We start from the raw sequence: 18,822 nt of genomic DNA, 5'->3' as shown, positions 1-18,822 counted from the left end.
ACTGCCTTTTTCCTGCACCTCATTCACCTGCCAGAATCTACTTTTCCTGGAAGTCTCTCTCATAATCTCACCTCCCTCAAACAGTGGGACATTTTATTCTCTTCATATCTATATAATTGTTTCCGAATGGGTCACCTTTGTTCAGTTCAGTAGACCAATACTCAGCAGCACTGTTCCTAGAAGTGATTCTCTTTTTTGAGGAACTCACAATGTAGATTAGTAAGGTCAGAGGTTTGTGCTGCTAGTTTTAAAATGCTGAGATGAAAAAGCATAATTGTATAGAAGTAGAACTTTGGTAGGCCAGGAGGGAAGGACTTATTTTGAGGGCCAGGGGTGTGGACTCAGGGAGATTCTAACCATAGGGATGGGGTTTGAGCTGGAAGAGCTCAGTGGACAAGAATTTCACCTGGTGAAGGTGGAGACAAGGCTGTTCCAGGCTAGAAACAAAGAAATGGGAGGCTCACCAGGGAGAGTGCAACCCGAATGCCTGGCCTTCAGTGTTTGATAGAGTAGGGAGCACAGGTGTTAACACTCTCAACCTGCCCATCCCTGGGGATGCAGGGGCAGGGCTGTGGAACCTGGATCTGTATTGAGCTCCTTGTGTGACTGTCATGTTCTCTAAGTGGCAGAGGGCATCAGGCTAAAAGGATGGGAGGCCTCGTGGTGTGATCTCTGGCAATTTGGAAGTGGAGCTTGGGTAGCTGGGTAGAGAATGGGTTGAGGGGGAAGCTGGCTTAGAGGCTGTGACAGTGGCCCCAGTGAGAGGTGGCGGGGTCATGAGCTATGACCGTGGCAGGCAGGAGGGATAGAAACGATTAAGAGATAGTAGTGACAGGGTCTAGTGAGAGATGGATGTGAGGACTGAGAAGAATATGAAGATGCGTGGCAGTTATCTGAACTAAAATACCAATTTCCCAGGAGGAGGAAGTGGCTTGCAGGATATAGTGAGTGTGATGCATGGGGTTCAGACCTTGGTGTCCTCGCATCCCATTAAATAGATGACTCTTTCTTGAGGGCAGAGGGAGTGCCACCACAGCAGTCATAGCATCTTGCATGGAACAGACACATGATGATCTGTGAAATGAGTGTACTCACTGTGTAACTGGAGACACGGGCCTGGAACTCAGGGAAGAGTGCAGAGATCCGAGACACAGATCTGGGAATAACTCGAATAACAGTGAAAGTTGAAACCCTAGGACCCGATAAGATCACCAAGGAAAGAGGCAACGAGAGGAAAGAGAGCCTGCAGGAAACCTGCATTTTTAGAGGGTTTCCACATGATACGGACCCAGAAAAGAGAGTTTTAATACAGCAGTTTCAAGTTCAGCTACCAGGCTTAACTGATTGGGGCAGAGATAGGGTGGTTATCGGTCAGCTTTCAAAGAGAAATTTGAATGGCACTGGATGGGCCAGATTATAATACTGTGGCGTGATGGGATTGTCAATTGCTGCAGCCACTAGAGTAGATAGTATGGAGGAGACTAAAAAAATTATACATGGAACTACGATGTGATACAGCAATTCCACTTCTAGGAATATATCCAAAGGAAATTAAAACACTAACCTGAAAAGATACTTGCACCCCTGTTTCATAGCAGCATTATTTGCAATAGCCGATACATGGAAACAACCGTAGTATCCATCGATGGATGAATGGATATAGGAAAAGCCAAACTCATAGAAAAAGAGATCAGACTTGTGGTTACCAGAGGCAGAGGGTGTGGGGGGAAGGGAAATGGAGGAAAGTGATCAAAAGATAGAAACTTCCAATTAGAAGGTAAATAAGTGCTAGGGATATAACGTACAATATAATGACCATAGCTAATATTGCTGTGTGGTATATGGGAAAGTTGTTAAGAGACTAAATCTTAAGAATTGTCATCTTAATGAAAAAAAAACCTTTTGCCTTTGTTTCTCTTCTTTTTATTGTGTCCATAAGAGAAGATAGGTATTAGCTGAACAGATGGTGGTAATCACTTACCACACAATGTAAATCAGACCATCCTGCCGTGCACCTTAAATTTCCGTAAAAATGGAAAAATAAATAGATAAAACTTTAAAAAGTAAAAAATATTATATGGCATGACTTAATGGTGAATATTGACCACTAGTTTTCAAATTTTACTACTAAAAATGTACCTTGTGATGAGATGAAGCTTGCAACTGCTTTTTCCCTTCTTTCTTAAAGCTTAGAAAAGATCTGAGCATTTGGAAACATTCGTGTTTACATGTTGCTAACTAAAAGTGAATATATCTTTCTGGAAGCTTATTCCATGCCCTCTCATGGGGGATACATTCCATGCTGAATGTGGATGGAGTCTTGTTGAGGGGCCTCCTAAGATAAATATTGTGATCCTTCTCCAGGAATGGTACCAAAAAGAAGCTGGTTATTTAGAGAATGAAGAACTGGGTTCTGCCTTTTGTGGCCTGGAAACACCTCTCTGTTTCCCTAACATTTTTATGTCCACAACCTATAGGACACCCAAAAGGGCCTGACCTGGCACACATCTAATTCACATTTGTGAAAAATACTTAGCTTTCCTAGTTGCAATGCATTTTGACTTTTAACTTTTTAGAAATAAAGGAAGGAAGGAGGAAAAGAAATGAAATGAAACAGGATCCACATGAATGGGTTTGCAGATGCGCAGTTTCACCAGCCTATACTGCTCTATCCTTGACTGAGGGTGACTTGAACTCCACAGTTACATATATTTTATATGGGAGGATTATGGCAAGTTCCTTAACCTCCCTGTAAATCGAGTGTGTTTTTACCTGCCCAGCTCTTCAGGTTGTGTGAACATCACATGAGACTCTTTATGAAAGAGCTTTCTCTCTGTAAAAAGACCACACAGGTGAAAAATGGCATTATTGTCCAAACTTTAATTCTTGGCAAGATCCTCATTGAATTACTTTGGCTGATTTCTGCCATTGGGACTTGAAGTGCTAAATTTTCTGCCTATAATAAGATTTTTGGTTGGTTTGTAAATGAAAAAAAAAAATAGTTGGGTTGATTTTTAAGGACCATTCTCAACTATAGTCACCCAGTGCATTGCTATCATTGTTCCTAATGATTTGTGGGCTTGACTTTTCCCTTTACAGTATTGATTGGAAATTGGAGTTCCCATTTTGTCTCAACCTGACTAGTGCACATGAGGATATGGGTTCGCTCTCTGGCCTTGCTCAGTGGATTAAGGATCCAGTGTTACCATGAGCTGTGTTGTGGGTCTCAGACATGGGTTGGATCTGGTGTTGCTGTGGCTGTCATGTAGGCTGGCAGCTGTAACTCTGATTTGACCCCTAGCCTGGGAATTTCCATGTGCCATGGGTGTGGCCCTAAAAAGACCAAAAAAAATTATATAAGCATCATTCTGAAAGAGCATCAATCCTCTTTGTGTTTACTAATAATATTGATAGAGTTACTAGGAGAGTTTTCTTAGCAACCATCCGAGTAAGTTGCAGGGAGAAAGAACCTATTGTCCCCGAGGCAGCAAGAAAGTGACATCCAGGCAAGCCTGGGAATCCTCAGAGGCTGTTGCTAGAAACTCCTGAATTGCTCTTGGCTAATTTACAAATAGATACAATTAAACTAAGTAGTCTTGTGTGAATTAGTGCTAATTAATCCACATATATTCTTAGTTCTCAAGGGGGTGCTTATGTTTACTATTCAGAGTGTACGCTTCAGATCTTGTGCTGTGAGTTTTGTTGTAAGTTATTTTCAAAGACTATTTTGGGCTTTTAGATTCTGTGTGTTGAGAGATAAGGGGATGGTTTGTGTTGGCAGAGAGTAAGGCTGCAAGCCTCCCTTGGTCCCAGAAGCTGTCATTCCTGTGTCATGCTCCATTGGAGGGAACTGTCCCAGAATCAACATTTGTGTAGGAAAATGTATCCCAACATATTCTTATTCTGATCAGATAAAAGAATTCCGCTCAGAAACCCAAATAACTGCTTCCTCTTGTTCTACCACATGAGCCACGCTACAAGGACGCCTGAAGAGACAAATTGCCCCCTTAAAGATTCCTTGACATTAATCTTCACATTAAAGGGTCAGTAAGGCACTCCCTTTTGGGGGCATCCCTGAGACTTTGTGGGGGTGATTATAAATCCTCAGAAGGCCATGATAAATAAAGTTTTGTTCCTAAAGGGTGTATGTGAACTACTGGCTAAAAGGCCTTCTTGGAATGGTATTTCTTTAGCATTTCCCGGAAAATAATGTATAAGAGGTCCCACTCTTTTTTTTCATTATTAGGGTGCTGAGGTTAAGAGTCCACCAGAACTTTGCGTGTCTCTTCATCAACCACGTTGCGATCAATTGCTGAGTTACCTTTGTCACATCCCTTTAACTTGTGTTTCTAATCTTTGCTCTTTTAACCAGAGTGTAACTCCAGGCAGCACATTTTGAGGTCTTCAACGATGTGATAAGAAATGTATCATTGTGGAGGATAAGCTAGAAATAAAGGACTGAATTTTTATCCCAAGTGTGCTTCTCTGCTCATCTCTTCTTCCTTTGGTTCTATGTATGAAGAATTCTGCCTAAATCTCAAAAAATAGTGTTAAGTCTCAATCATGAGATGGTTATTCATTGTCCTGCATGGTGTATGTTGCTATATAATAAGATGAGAAAAAGAAATGCCCAAACTCTAGAACGTTGTTGTTTTAAAAACAAAAACATGAATTTAGTAGGCAAAAGTATTCCAGAATTGCATTTTTTAAATTTTCATCAAAAGCCAAACTTTAAGGAGCAAAAATTCAAATAAAGCGTAAATTAAGTGCCAAGGTATGGTTGGCACTTCGTGCAGGCACCTTGTCCCACATTGGTATTGAATTGCCCTCCGGGAAATTACAGGATGAGGAAAAAGTTCTTTTATTATTTCAGTTAGCTTAGTGGAGTCCCTTACTGCTAGAGTCCACTGCACTTTTTTTTTGTCTTTTTGCCATTTCTTGGGCCGCTTCTACAGCATATGGAGGTTCCCAGGCTAGGGATCTAATCGGAGCTGTGGACGTCAGCCTGCACCACAGCCACAGCAACAAGTGATCCGAGCCTTGTCTGCAACCTACACCACAGCTCACGGCAACACCGGATCCTTAACCCACTGGGCAAGGCCAGGGATTGAACCCACAACCTCATGGTTCCTAGTCGGATTCGTTAACCACTGAGCCACGACAGGAACTCCTCCACTGGAGTTTAAGTGGAATTATCAGATGTCATTTTGTATTTAATTTTTCTCTTTGCATTCTTGCCTCTAGTTTTTGGAGAAAACGTGTGTTTCTCTCTATTCTTAAAAGTTTCCTCCTAACCGGGCAACAGTAGCAACAGGAACCCCTTTTGAATAAGCGTGAATGGAATTTTTTGTTTGAAAATAGAAGAAAAGCTTCTGCCCACTTCTGTGGTTTCTGCCTTGCCTTTAGATGCTCAGCTGGTAGGAGTTTTTCTAGTTATTCGTGAAGTTTAACAGAAGAATTTTCCTCCCCTCTTTTTTCATAAATGGTTATGACAGACGTCATTTATATATGTAGTCAAGCGGTGCCATTTTGGTCACTTGAGGAGCAGTTGTTCGTCTCAGTTAATTTTTACAGAGCTCATCCTGCATGCACCGTTGTAGGTGGGTGCCATAGTGAGCATCACACAGAGGCATGGAAGGCATACAAAAGCAAAGGGTACATGAAATGATATTTTTTAAAAAATGCAGCACAGAGAGCCTAGGATTGAAAAGCACACAAAACAGTGCCAACCAAATCCTCAAGTATGGTGGGTGACCTCACTCTCAGGGAGGCTGCTGTGTTTGGGGCTTTCGATGGAGGAGACAAAAAGAAAAAGTGGTACGGTGGGTACAAGCAATGACTTGGTCTGCCTATTCTACCTTGACTGCTTCTTGGCATTCAACTCCCTTCCCCCAACCCCCACAGTCCCCCGCCTCTCATTCAGTTCATTGGCAAACTGTGTCTGTTTTGTCTCAGAAACACAGCTCAAATCCTGTTTCTTCCACTCGTGGCCACCCCCTGGGCTGTGCCATGGTCTTCTGCAGCCCAGATGATAGCCATGGTCGCCTGGCTGGTCCCCCTGCTTCCTATCTTGCTCCTCCTACATGTATTCTCCACAAAGCAGGCAAAAAGGGCTTTTGAAAATTGACAACAAATCATGCATTTCCTGATTTAAAATTCCTCAGTGCTCCCCCATGTTCTCAGGTTAACACCTGAATTCACCGTGATCCTGCTCTCTCCAGGCTTGTCTCCTCTCTCTCTCACCAGCCGTGGGCGGCTTCGTTTCAGTCTCGGTCCTCAGTCCAAATATCACTTCTTCAGAGAAGCACAGACACTGGCCTCCCCTCCACAGTGACCGCCCCTCATTGTTTTCTGTCATTTCCCCATTTATCATGATCTTTAATTCCATCGTATTTTAAAACCTTATTATTTTAACAATTCTTACTGTATCTAGTTGGAGCAGTAGTTGTTCGCTGTGCCCCCCCAGCTAGTATGTGTCCTTCATGAGGTCGGAGCCTTTTCTATCTTGTTCACAAGACTAATCCCAGTGCCTCATTGGTGCTAAGTACATAGTTGTTAGAATGAAAAAGCAAGCTGTACAAGGAGGAAAAGAATGCAGTTGCAGAGTTTGGATCAGAGTTGGGTATAGTACATTCTGATGGTGAGTGTCATTGTCAAGTTGGAGAAGAGGAGGAAGCTGAAGATTTCAAGGAAGACCTTCAGTGATGAACAAAGTTCAGACTTGATGAGATAGGTGATACAGTGGCCAAAGCAGGGCACTTATTGTTGTATTTTTTTGTTAGGGAGAGTCTAGAGTCAGGGGCTTCATGGTCAGAGGTTATTGCACCTAGAAAAGGTGACTAAGACGTGGATAGGGAGATGCTGGGGAAATATGGGAGAAAAAGTGGATTCAAGACTCTATAGTCTGGAATTTTGTGGTAACAATGTCCTAAGCAATCCAAATATAAAATATTGTGCTTCCTGTAGTCTTCCCACTCCTGGGCATATGTCCAAAGAAACTCTAATTCCAAAAGATACATGCACCCCAGTGTTCATAATATCATTATTTATATTATTCAAGACATGGGAGCAACCTAAGTGTTGACAGATGAATGGATAAAGAAGATGTGTGTGTGTGTGTGTGTGTGTGTGTGTGTGTGTGTGTGTGTGTGTGTGATGGACTATTACTCAGACATAAAAAAGAATGACATAAGCCATTTGTAGCAATATGAATGGACCTAGAGATGATCATACTAAGATTATTACCATATGAAGTAAGTTAAGGACAAATATGATATCATTTATATGTGGGATCTTAAAAAGTGATACAAATGAACTTATTTTTAAAACAGATTCACAGAATAGAAAAGAAGCTATGGTTACCAAAGGGGAAAAGGGGTAGGGAAGGGATAAATTAGGAGTTTGGGATTAGCATATACACATGGCTATATATAAAATAGATAAGTAACAAAAGTTGTACTACATAGCACAGGGAATTTTATTCAGTATCTTATAATAAACTATAATGGAAAAGAATCCAAAAAAATTATAGTTGTGTGTGTGTGCGTGTATCTATATATATCTGCATCACTTTGCTGTACACCAGAAACTGACACAACAGTTGTAAGTCAACTATACTTCAAGAAAAAATATATATATGTTGTGCTTCCTTCATTATATAACACTAAACTATTAGCGAAAAAAAATTATGCTTAAAAAAATCTTGTTCTCACATGAACTGGATAGAAGCCTTCGCTTCCACCTCTGCTTCTTTGGGTGAAGCCCCAAACTGACATGATTGTGTCTCGTAGGTTGAGGTGATGAGGAAAATTGAGATCAGATTTCTCCAATGCCATTGATTTAACAAATGAAATAATGTACATGGAAAGTGCCCAGTGCTGTTAGTTAAACTTTTTATCCCAATAATTTAAAAAGTAGTACTGATGTTACATTTTGTGAATCTACCTAATGTTATTTTTTCCTGCCAAATTGCCCTCCGAAAAGAAAATGACCTGAAACAGTTTTCTTATGATGATACATTGGTTTAATATCACTCTTTGTCTTTTTTTTTTTTTAAGCAATTGAACAAGACGAAGACAACAGTGACAAACGTGAAACTGTGACAGAGGCTGACTGCATTCCAGATCCTCAGGTGCGACAAGTTCTGCCACGGCCCCTTCTTTCTCCCTTCTGTGCTGAGAGTGGTGAGCAGCTAGTGCAGGTGTCTGCAGGTGGTAGAGGTCTGACCTTTTGTGTTCTGCAAAATAGTTCTATTGTGGGAATAAGGCACTTATTTTTTATAAAGCACTATTTCACAAGAAAAGTCTAAATTGCTAATCATATTTATAGTTTGATTCGTGGAAGAAGGACAGGTACAGAGACACCTCCACTGCCCAGAGAAAGTAAGCAAAGTCATTGAAGAACTGGGGGAAACTGCCCTGGGCAGACCATCCCTTGGAGACAGCAGAGGAAAAGCAGCCACCTGACAGTGCAGCAGCTGGGACCAGTGCCGGGCATCACCTGCCAGTTTCTGTGCCTGCCCCCAGCATTTACCTCATGACATGGACATGCTTTTAGTAGCAACTGACCTCCAAGTACTAGGGTTGCATAAAAACTTTACACACCCTACAGCTCTCAGCTGTTAACTTTTTATATAAATGCAGAGCATTTAAAAATTAGTGGTGGGGACAGCAGCGAGAGAAGCAGAATAAGTAGCATAAAGGCATTCTTTTGCAAGTCCCCAACCATTCAGCTCCACCCCTCAGAGTCCTACCCTCTTGACACCCAGCCTTATGTGGGTGACATTATGTGACATGGCTAAAATTATTATGTGACATTATGTGACATGGCTAAATATTTAGCTACCTCAAGCCAGTTTCTTGACCTTTTTGAGTCTTAGGTGATTCATCTGTAAACCTTCCTGATAGGAGAGTTGTGAGCATTAAAAAGAGAAGTATGTTGAATAAACAAGTCATCGGATTTTAGTATAAGTGAGAATGAGAAAGGAGTGGGTCCAGGAAAGTATACTATTTGGAAATCAATTGTGATGTATGCAGAGCAGTGGGTTGATGGACCTCCCCTGGGAGAAGAGTCAGACAGACCCTACCCTCGGGGGCAAAGGGGTGGAATCCTCTAGAAGCAGACACATCCTTCTGAGCCCTTATTATACACGGAGGGTTGTTGTGTCCTACTAGATCTCACAGAGGGAGCAGCCGCTCAAGATTGGGGTGATGGTATGATGATATCATGCAGGTCCAAGCTCATCAAAATCAGACTCATTAAATGTGTGCGACTTTCTATATATTAAGTATTCCTCAATAGAGCTGGATAAAAAAACCAGATTCTTAGCTTGGTTGATCCCTTGTACCTCACCTTTAAAGTTGTAAATCTGTGGATTCTGGCCAGAGTAATCACGTTACTCTGCAATTAGCTCTTTCAGGCAAGACTGCACAGGTTGTCATGTTCTAGTAAGTTCACATAAGGACTTGTTTGGAATTGTTGGGCTGTGGGAATATTCAGAATGCGGCAATCCACGAACTCATGCTGAAATTCCACTTCAGGCTTCCAAGCAAATCTGGGGAGAGATGGCTTCTCCAGGTCTTCTTAAAGCATTAAGTTATTGGTAGGACCATTTATTATTTAGTTTCTAAGTTTAAGTTGCTCTTCTTTATTTATTGTGAACTTATTCTGTAGACTAAAGTCTTAATTAAAGTTTTAATGCAGTTTGTGTCTTTCTTCAGCAACAGGGACATACCTGTATTTCTAGGATATGTAGAGGAATGAAATCGTGAAACCACTGGAAACCAGTGATTCAATTATTAGATCAGGAACAGATTCTACTTAGGTTGGAGAGTCATGAGTAAGTTCACTGGATGCATCATTGTGAGTGTTGTAGGCCTAGGCTGCTGTCCCCTCCTCTGATGTGTCTGAGCTAGCCTGACGTGCTGCCACAGTAAAAGGGCCACTTTTATTGGTTAGATTCTACAGGTCCATCTATACACATGCTCTGGGTAGAGTCACTAGTGGTTCAAGTTGTGTAAGGCGAGCTTAAAAAACACTTTCAGAGTTTTCACCATCAGATATTTTAGGCAGAAATAGAAATAAATTATGTGTGTGCTCATCAGTGTATACAAGTATGCACTTGACATTAAAATATTAATTTGATATTTGATGTATACACATATATTTAATTGATCACTTGTAGTCAAACTCCATGGTAAGTATATCATATTATTATTTCATATGATTGCAGTCTTCACTCCAGAGTATATTTTAAACAAGTTAAGTGCAAATTGGTTTCTCATTGTTTCCCTGTAGATGATAAAATATGTCACTAGGGGGTAAATGCCCCGTGGCTGCTGAAAATTTGGAGTTATGAAAGGTTAAGCCAGTTGCTAAATCCAGAGGCTGGGTCTTCTTGTTTACAGGTTTCCACCTACCAGAAAACTCTAGTTCTCCCCTCATGTGTTGGTTTCTTTCTTCCTTTTCTCACTAAAAAGAGCTTTTCTGCCTCAAAAGCTCCCTGTTTCCTCAGTGATGTGTCGGCAAAGTGAAGGGAGCACACAGTCTGGAGTTGGTGTCCTTGCCCTCCTTCCTCAGAGCTGGGGCCTGTAGGCAAGTCCTGGAGTGTCTCTATGTCTGTAAGTTCCCATAGGGTGGCCTCCATATCTTTGTCACCAAGGTGTTCCCACTGTGCTCGGCATGCTTGGTTTTCATCTCTGTAAAGCGGAGACATTAGAAGGTTGTTACGAGGTTGAAATGAAGCAGTATTTAAAAATGCCTGCCATCCTGGCACACAAAAGGGTTTCAGTGCCTGTTAGGCAGCATGCGTGAGGGTAAGAGGGTTGCCCCCTGGGCCAGGCTGCCAGGTTCTCTTCCTGGCTCTGTCCCCGCAACCTTGGTCAAGTTACCCTACTCTCCTGTGCCCCCTGTTCCCTTCCTGTAAGAGTATTGGAGAGTTAACACTGAGGCAGCACTTCAAATGCCCTGGGCTCTCTTCTCAGCTCTTTGTTTTCATTAATGTCTTTAAACCTCACAACAAACCCTATAAGGCTGATAATACAATTACTGCCCCTTCACAGATGAGCTGCTAAGTGGCAGGGATGGGAATCCAACCAAGGTAGTCTGGCTTCCACATCCTTGCTTTTAACCACTGTGCTAAACTGCCTTTCTAACATCTATAAAGTGGAGATGATTGCTTTGAAGATTAAAGAATATATGTGAAGCAATAGAACAGTGCCTGGCACATAGTAAGTACTCCAGAATGTCAGCCGCCTGGCGTTGCTGTCCTTATCATCATGCTCATCGGTCACATTGCTTTTTGGTCTGAATATTCAAGGTATCCAGCGGGGCTGAGCTGCAGTGTCACCCTCTGCCTTCCATTATGGTGTCTGCACAGACATAAAACATTCTAGACCCATTACTCATTATAACCCTTTATATAGGACTAAAGGATAAAAAAGAAACTTTATCAAAATGTAGAGCGTTCTTGCCAGGTTCTAGTTTAAGGGTTCTAATGACATTCAATGACTAATTTATAACCTCGTGAACTTTGAAAATTCTCGCTTTTATTCAGGTGGCCATTGACCACTGGATTCAGTAATTCTTTTCTTTGTCTTCTGTCTCCCATTGCAATCAGTCATTTTAATGTTAAGTGGTGATAACTGTGAATGATACAAATATTTCATGATTATTTTATAAGTAGCCAAAGTGCGATTTTTAAAGAAATGGACTAAAGAAAGCTCTTATTTAAGGCTGTGGTAGTTATCACAGAAAACATTATCCTGTAAGTCCTTGATGTTAGAATTTATTCAATTTGTTTATTCTTTCCCTCTCTGTTTGTTTTTTTTTTTTTTTACAACCTTACTATTTGCCAACTTTGTTGCTCTGCTTAGCGGTATGGTCAATAATATATACAGATCTGAGCTGTAATTTCTCTCAGGTCAACACAAGATGAAATATTGGTGACCTCCCTGTTCTAGTCTGAAAGTTCAAGGAATCCAGTGTGTGAAATGAGTGGACCCCTGACTTCATCAGTTAATATGTAATGTATTTCGTTTCATCAGAAGAGAAAATAGAGCGGAGGAAGGAAGTATTTGAGGGAAACAGCAGTAGTAAATTCCATGTGTCTCTGGTTTCTGCCTCCATCCCGCCCCTGGCCCCCCTTTGGCAGGACACAGGATCACACAGTGTTTGTTGGGGATGGTGGTGTATTTGCACAGGTCTTTCTGCAGGGGATGGGGAGCAGGGAATGAACCTCCCTGAATGGGCATTGCTTCGCCTGGGCGGTGAGGGACTAGGTAGGAGTCCCTGAATGATTTGGGGGCTGTCTGATGCCCCAGCATGGTGTTTGATGTTTGATGTCATGACACCACAGACATCAGTAAACCTGCCTTTGCCGTCACACTTTCCATCGTATGTCCTTTCCCCAGTTTTCAAAGGGTGTATTCCAACCAGCAAGAAATTTCATGGTTTTCTTTCCTTCTCTGAAGAAATTTGAGAATATGAATAATAAGATGAAATGATTTTGTTATGATTCATTTACTATAATTGTCATCTGAATTTTCCTGGAAAGGATCTTTCCTGTATCTGTGTTGGGAATAGGCATGTACAATTTAGTAATGTCACATAGCATCCCAGTCCATCAATGTTTTAGTTGGTCATTTGGACTTTCTGTTTAACGTAGCAAAGATTTTACAAATGTCTACTCAAAAATTTATAGCAATACAGGCCTTTCTCAAAAAAGAAGAAAGATCCCAAATTGACAACTTAACCCTCCACCTAAATGAATTAGAAAAAGAAGAACAAAAAAGACCTAAGGTCAGCAGAAGGAAGGAAATTATAAAGATCAAAGAAGAAACTAAAACAAATGTCTACTCAAGATTTAATTTTAAAAGAAATGAATCTGTTATGTATTAATCAGTACGAATTTACCCCAGTTCCCTAAGTGTGTATTGAACAGCATTCTGTTATTGCACAAGTACTTTCATGAAAGGTGGGTTCTTTCATCTTGGTTTTTCCTTCCTTGGACCACAGTGTTTACATGATGTTTTCTCTAGGTGTTTTAGAAAAGGTGAGTTTTGGAGTTCTCATAGTGGTGCAGCAGAAACGAATCCGACTAGGAACCACGAGGTTGTGGATTTGGTGTCTGGCCTTGCTCAGTGGGTTAATGATCCAGCGTTGCCGTGAGCTATGGGTGTAGGTCACAGACATGGCTTGGATGGATCTGGCATTGCTGTGGCTGTGGTGTAGGCCGGCAGCTACAACTTCAATTAGACCCCTAGCCTGGGAACCTTCATATGCCGCAGGCGTGGCCCTAAAAAGACAAAAAAAAAAGAAAAAAGAAAAAAAAAAAAAGAAAAGGTGATTGTTAAAGTTATGATAATGCAGAAAATGCTTATATATATAGTACTGTGCTCTTTCACCTTATGTCTTAAAGGTCGTTCATTTATCATCCCTGGAGCTTTTCCTATGGGAGTTCTGTCCAAGTTTCATTTTGCCATTGAAAGAATGGACCAAACATTTATGACTTAATTTATAAAGGAAACAGGCTTTTCATTTACATTCTTAGCATTTCTTTTCTCAAAGACTGAAAATCATATGAATAGCTTTAATTATGCATTAGAGATTTTTTTTTCCAAAGCAGACCTTAAAATATGGCTCTTAAATAACTCCTCTGATGGTTACACATTAATCTTTTTTTTTTTTTTTTCTGGCCTAGCAGTGTTAGGTAAACTGTTTATAATCAATTTTACATAGATAAATTAAGTAGTTCAGGAATGTGAAAGTCTAGATCAAGAGCTGTTAGTTATCTTGCTTCTTCTGCCATAACAAAACTCTCAAAATACATTAATAAATTCATGAATTTTTTTGAATTAAATCACTAAATTACAGAACTGTGAATGCCCCCCACCCCACCCCCTGGAGAACATCTGGTTTCGCAGGGTATTTTCAAAGAGGGCTGTCTTATAAAACTATCTATGATGTACGGGCATCTCTCTGGGCTTAAAGTTCTCTAGGGAGTTAAGATGCTTTCCTATCCCTCCTTGAAAGCCTTTTTTTGATAGTTCCGTGTCAGGAGTGCTGTAGAATTGATTACTTGTGAAAAGGCACCTAGAAATTATGCAGACAACAGAAAATCAAGAGAGCAATATTCCTTTTTCAATTATAAGATGATTTCCTTATAAATATGAAATAAGTCAATCTGAAACCCGTTTTTTAAAGTAATAGCATCTCAGTTTAAAATACATAATTTGTATACCCAAGTGTGTGGTTTTAATAAAAATGGATTTCCTCTAGAAAGAAACGTCTCTATTTAGGACCTTAATAAAAAAACTCGTGTTCACCTAGAAAGCAGAAAAATAGTCAAGGTCTCTTAAGTTTCCTTTACTCGTTCCTGCCCTTTTATTGCTAATGATATTAGTTTTTTTTTTTTATTTTTTTAAAGAATATTTTTGGGACCCACAGACAGAAGGAAAGCCCCTGTCTCCAAATTAGAGTCTGTGGAACCTCAGTCTAGTGGCTTTGGGACCTGTGCTGGTGAGGAGAGGTAACCGTTTCATTCCCACTTGCTAAATTAGTTAGCTCACAGCGCTTTCCTCCTGGGTACCCCCCTGCCTGGCCTATTCCCACACATGCCCTCTGTTACACAGGGGTGCCACACTGGGGAGAGGAGCAGGTCCAAAGCCTGCAGTGTCATTAACACCCCCTCTCTCTAGCAGGACAGTGTATTAAACACCACAGGGATGACATGAATGGAAAGAGAAGAAATCCTTGATGGCCAGCATAAATAAATTTTTTAGATAATAGAAATATATCCCTTTAAGTGTCAAACATTTGAAGAATGTTAATCATTTTTATGTAGAAATTTTCCTGAATAATTTCTTTGCCTTCTTAGTCTAAAGGAGGATCCTTAGCACCACAGATCCATTTTTACTCTCTGATACTGGTGTAAAAGAGCATCTTCATAAGTGAACTTATTTACAAAACAGAAATAGACCCACAGACGTAGAAAATAGACTCATGGTTACCACCAGGGAAAGAGAAGGTGGAGGGATAAATTAGGAGGTTGGAATTAACACATACACACTTAATCAAGAGTTCCCTTGTGGCTCAGCAGGTTAAGGATCTGGCTCCTCACTGCTGTGGCATGGGTTACAGTTCTGGTATAGTTTTGATCCTTGGCCTGGGAACATCCACATGCTATGGACACAGCCAATAAAAAGATAATCAGGACTTCCTGTTGTGGCTCAGTGGAAATGAGCCCAACTAGTATCCACGAGGATGTGGGTTCAATCCCTGGCCTTACTCAGTGGGTTAAGGATCCGGTGTTGCTGTGACTGTGGTGTAGGCTGGAGGCTGCAGCTCTGATTTCAACCCCTAGCCTGGGAACTTTCATATGCTACACCTGTGGCCCTAAAAAAAAAAAAAAAAAAAAAAGAAAAAGATAATATATATGTGTGTGTGTGATAATCTATTATATATATATACTATATATATATATATACTCATGCATATATTTTATATATATGTGTGTATATAAAACTGGATCAGTGTGTGTTATACCTGAAACTGATACAGCATTGTAAATCAGCTCTACTTCTTTTTTTTTTTTTAAAAGAGCTTCTTCAAGATTGTATATTTAGCATTATCACAGGTTATGGGGAGTCCATTAAAATCCTGACAAACCAGTATGCCCTAAGGAGAATGGCTAGGATGGTAAAAGGATCTAAAAATAAAATCAGATGGACCCTTCCTAATGCTTGGCAATCTTATTCCACTTTCCTTGTCCAATTTCTTCTGCTCTTAGGTCAGGAGTTGAGAAACCACAGCCTGCTGCCTATTTTTGTAAATAAAGTGTTATTGAAATACAGCTGCGCTCATTCATTTACATACTGTCTCTTGCTGCTTTTGTGCTAAAACTGCACAATTGGGTAATTGCCCGGAGACCACGTGGCCCACTAAGCCTAGCGTATTTCCACTCTGGCCCTTTGCAAAAAACATTTGCCGGCCCTCGGAACTGAAATGACCATTACATGGCTTCTTTTCTCACACCTCCCACATCTCCTTACAGTCCCTCCTCTCTACTAATAACTTGACTCCTTATTTTTCTGGGCAATAGAAGTCTTCAGAAAAGAATTTCCACATGTTCCCACCCCCAGATATGCCAGCTTCCCTGCAATTTACCCCTGAACTCCACCCCCTCTTCTGCTTCAGTGAGTAAAGTTTTCATATTCCCGTTTCAGAGAGTAGATTTTTATGCTCTCTTTCATACTCAAGGACATTAGTCCTAAAAAGGCTCCCTCTCTCGCCTACATCATCGAATTTACTTCTGTACTGGCTGATTTCTAATAAAGATAAATATGCTGAAATACACTCACCATAAACAAGCAAGCAGAACTCCTGCAACATCATTCTTTAACTGGTGCCCCATTGCTTGTAATAAAACTCCTCAAAAGAGTTCTCTCATTCTGTTAAACCCAAGCTCATGAGGTTCCCCCCCACCACCACTTTTTTCTCTAAAAAGAAAAGCATGATCTTCAGAGTCACCAGTTACGTTTGTTAACTTCAATGTCAGGTGATTTGAACTCCTCTTATTTGATGTTGCAGCTGCATTGGATGCAGTTTTTCACTCCCTCCCCCTTAAAGCAGCATCTTTGCTACTCACCAGGTTCTCCTAGAGCCGCTCCTCCTTATTCTCCTTTTCAGACATCTCATCCTCCCTGTATCTCAGTATTAGCCTCAGTTCATGGATTTCTTCTCTGTTTCCATCAGGCCATTGGTCACCCCATTCTTCCTCTGGTTTTTATACCATCTGCACTGTGATGAATCTCAAAGTTTACCTCCAGCTTAGGCTTATGGACCTCTGGACGGCCAGCTCCACTTGGTGTCTAATGGGCAGATACCTCCCTGGACCTCCTCCCCTAGTCTTCCCAATCTCAGGAAATGACAACCCTACCCTTCCAGGCACTCAGGCCATGTATCTTCGGCGAGCCCTACCTTTGAAATAGATCCAGATTCTAACTGCTTCTCACCATCTTTACTGCTGCCACAAGTTCCAAGCCATTTCTTGTCTGAAGACCAGTCTCCTACCTAGTTGGTCACCTAGCTTCAAGTGCTTCTCCCCACTTCACACTGTTTTCTCAACCCAGAAGGCAGAACGATCCTGTTAAAATGGAAGTTAAGGTATACCAGCCCCATGTTCAAAACATTCTGTATTTCCATCTCATTCAGAAAAAGCATCTAACCCCTTAACACATCTGTAAGGCAGCTGTATATTCTGGTCCAGCATCACCTCACTGAGCAGTCCTGCCCATCTCCCGCTTAACATCTGTGCTCCAGCCTGCCCTTTGCTTTGCTCTTCCTTGAACACACCAAACACTCCCAAGCCTCAGGGCTGTTGCACTTCTGTTCCTCTGCCTTGAACATTCTGCACTTATTTTAGTTCTCTACTCAAATATCAATCAAGGGTTCCTGTTCTGACATTCCTATCTCATAACGTTTCTCTGTCCCTTACCCGGCTTTATTTTACTTCTTACCATATGTATTGCCATCCAGTATTTTTCATAATTATGTGTTATGTTATCTACATCCTCTATTAAATATAAGCTTCATGAATGTGGGACTTTGTTTTTATTGTTGTTGTTCACTACTGTATCCTTAGAACCTATAATAGATCGTGGCACATGGTGGTGGTTCAGATAAAATCAGTTGAATGTGTGAATGAATGAAGAAAATACGGAGCTAGGGAACATGCATGAGAATGCAGAAAGGAGGATATCATAAACATTGGTATTTAAGTATTTGTAAGGTTGTCATTTTGGATAAAAAAAATGGACATAGTTTCAGTTGCTTAAAAGGCAATGCTAGTATTTATGGGTTGAAGTTCAGTGCTCTCAGAGTTTTGTCTAGCATGATAAGGGACTTTCCAATAATTCTGACTCTCCAGCACTGCACAGACTGTCTTAAAATAAACTGAGATCCTTGTCCAAGGAAACCTTGGAGATGAACTGGAAGACAACTTGTGAAGAATGCTGTAAAAATAAATCTCTGACTTGGGCAGAGGAATTCCATTTGCTGTTCCATGGGAGTCTGATTTGGGCCATTTCAATGGTTTTTTGTTTGCTTGTTTCCTTCCTGTTTGTTGGAGAGCCTGCTAGTTAAGGAGACGTCCTTACCTTTAGAAATGCATACTTAGTCTTTACTTCTCCGTTTTTCTGATGCCCCCTCAACAAAATGTCTATCTTTAGTACAAACCGTTAAGAGCCTGAAGCTGTGATGACGTGCTGGCCTCTTCCCTGTGTTTGGTTAGTTGCTGAGTCCTTTCAAATCCTGTAGATTGTATAAGTAAGAGATTTGATAGTTTTGACTGTTCCTGCCAAGAGTAACTTCAGATTTCTGTTTAGATCATGTCCTGATATAGCAGTATGAACCATTTTTGAAAGAATTTGAGCAGACACAGTTCATAATTTGTGTGTTATAATGAACTTTTTTTTTTTACTGATCCAAGTCCTAGAGTCTCCTCCTCCATGTTATTATTATTTGGTGTTGGATGTAATAAAAAACTTGATGCTTTGTAGAGCGTTTCTAAACCCTGATAAGATTTTAAGCTTTCTCTGTGCAGTTTATTTGTAATAACTCTTTCCACCATATTTCATGTAACACTGGAAGTATTTTGCTAGTAATGCCCCATAGTAACTTTCCAGTTGTGAAAAAAAATTATCTTGTGATCTTCTTGTTGGCTGGGTATTTGTCCATGGAATGAGCTGGTGGAGCTGAGGAATTAGAAGGCCGTGTACTGTTATTTTTAGGACTCTCTATCACTTCACCCTTATTGCCGGAGTA

The 18,822-nt window shown here is 40.8% G+C and overlaps 1 protein-coding gene across 27 annotated transcripts in view; it reads left to right on the top strand.

The window, feature by feature from the left end:
* The window catches only part of RAPGEF5 (Rap guanine nucleotide exchange factor 5), a 434,425-nt gene that overhangs the window by 309,960 nt on the left and 105,643 nt on the right, over window positions 1-18,822 (top strand). For all 27 annotated transcript variants that reach the window (XR_014816836.1, XR_014816835.1, XR_014816834.1 and 24 more), the window contains one exon: window positions 8,058-8,131. Coding sequence is in view for 16 of the 27 variants with exons in the window: in XM_084978468.1 (XP_084834594.1) it covers window positions 8,058-8,131 (74 nt within the window). In the remaining 11 variants the exon portion in view is untranslated. The remainder of the gene's footprint in view (window positions 1-8,057; window positions 8,132-18,822) is intronic.

This window comes from Sus scrofa, chromosome 9, assembly GCF_054392235.1.
Source record: "Sus scrofa isolate SSC_HxYL_T2T_F1_AM1 chromosome 9, Sscrofa_HxYL_maternal_Yorkshire_Landrace_v2.0, whole genome shotgun sequence".
In the NCBI taxonomy this organism is placed as follows: domain Eukaryota; kingdom Metazoa; phylum Chordata; class Mammalia; order Artiodactyla; family Suidae; genus Sus; species Sus scrofa.
Note: the sequence above shows the minus strand (reverse complement) of the source record. Positions and strands in the feature narration are given on the sequence as shown.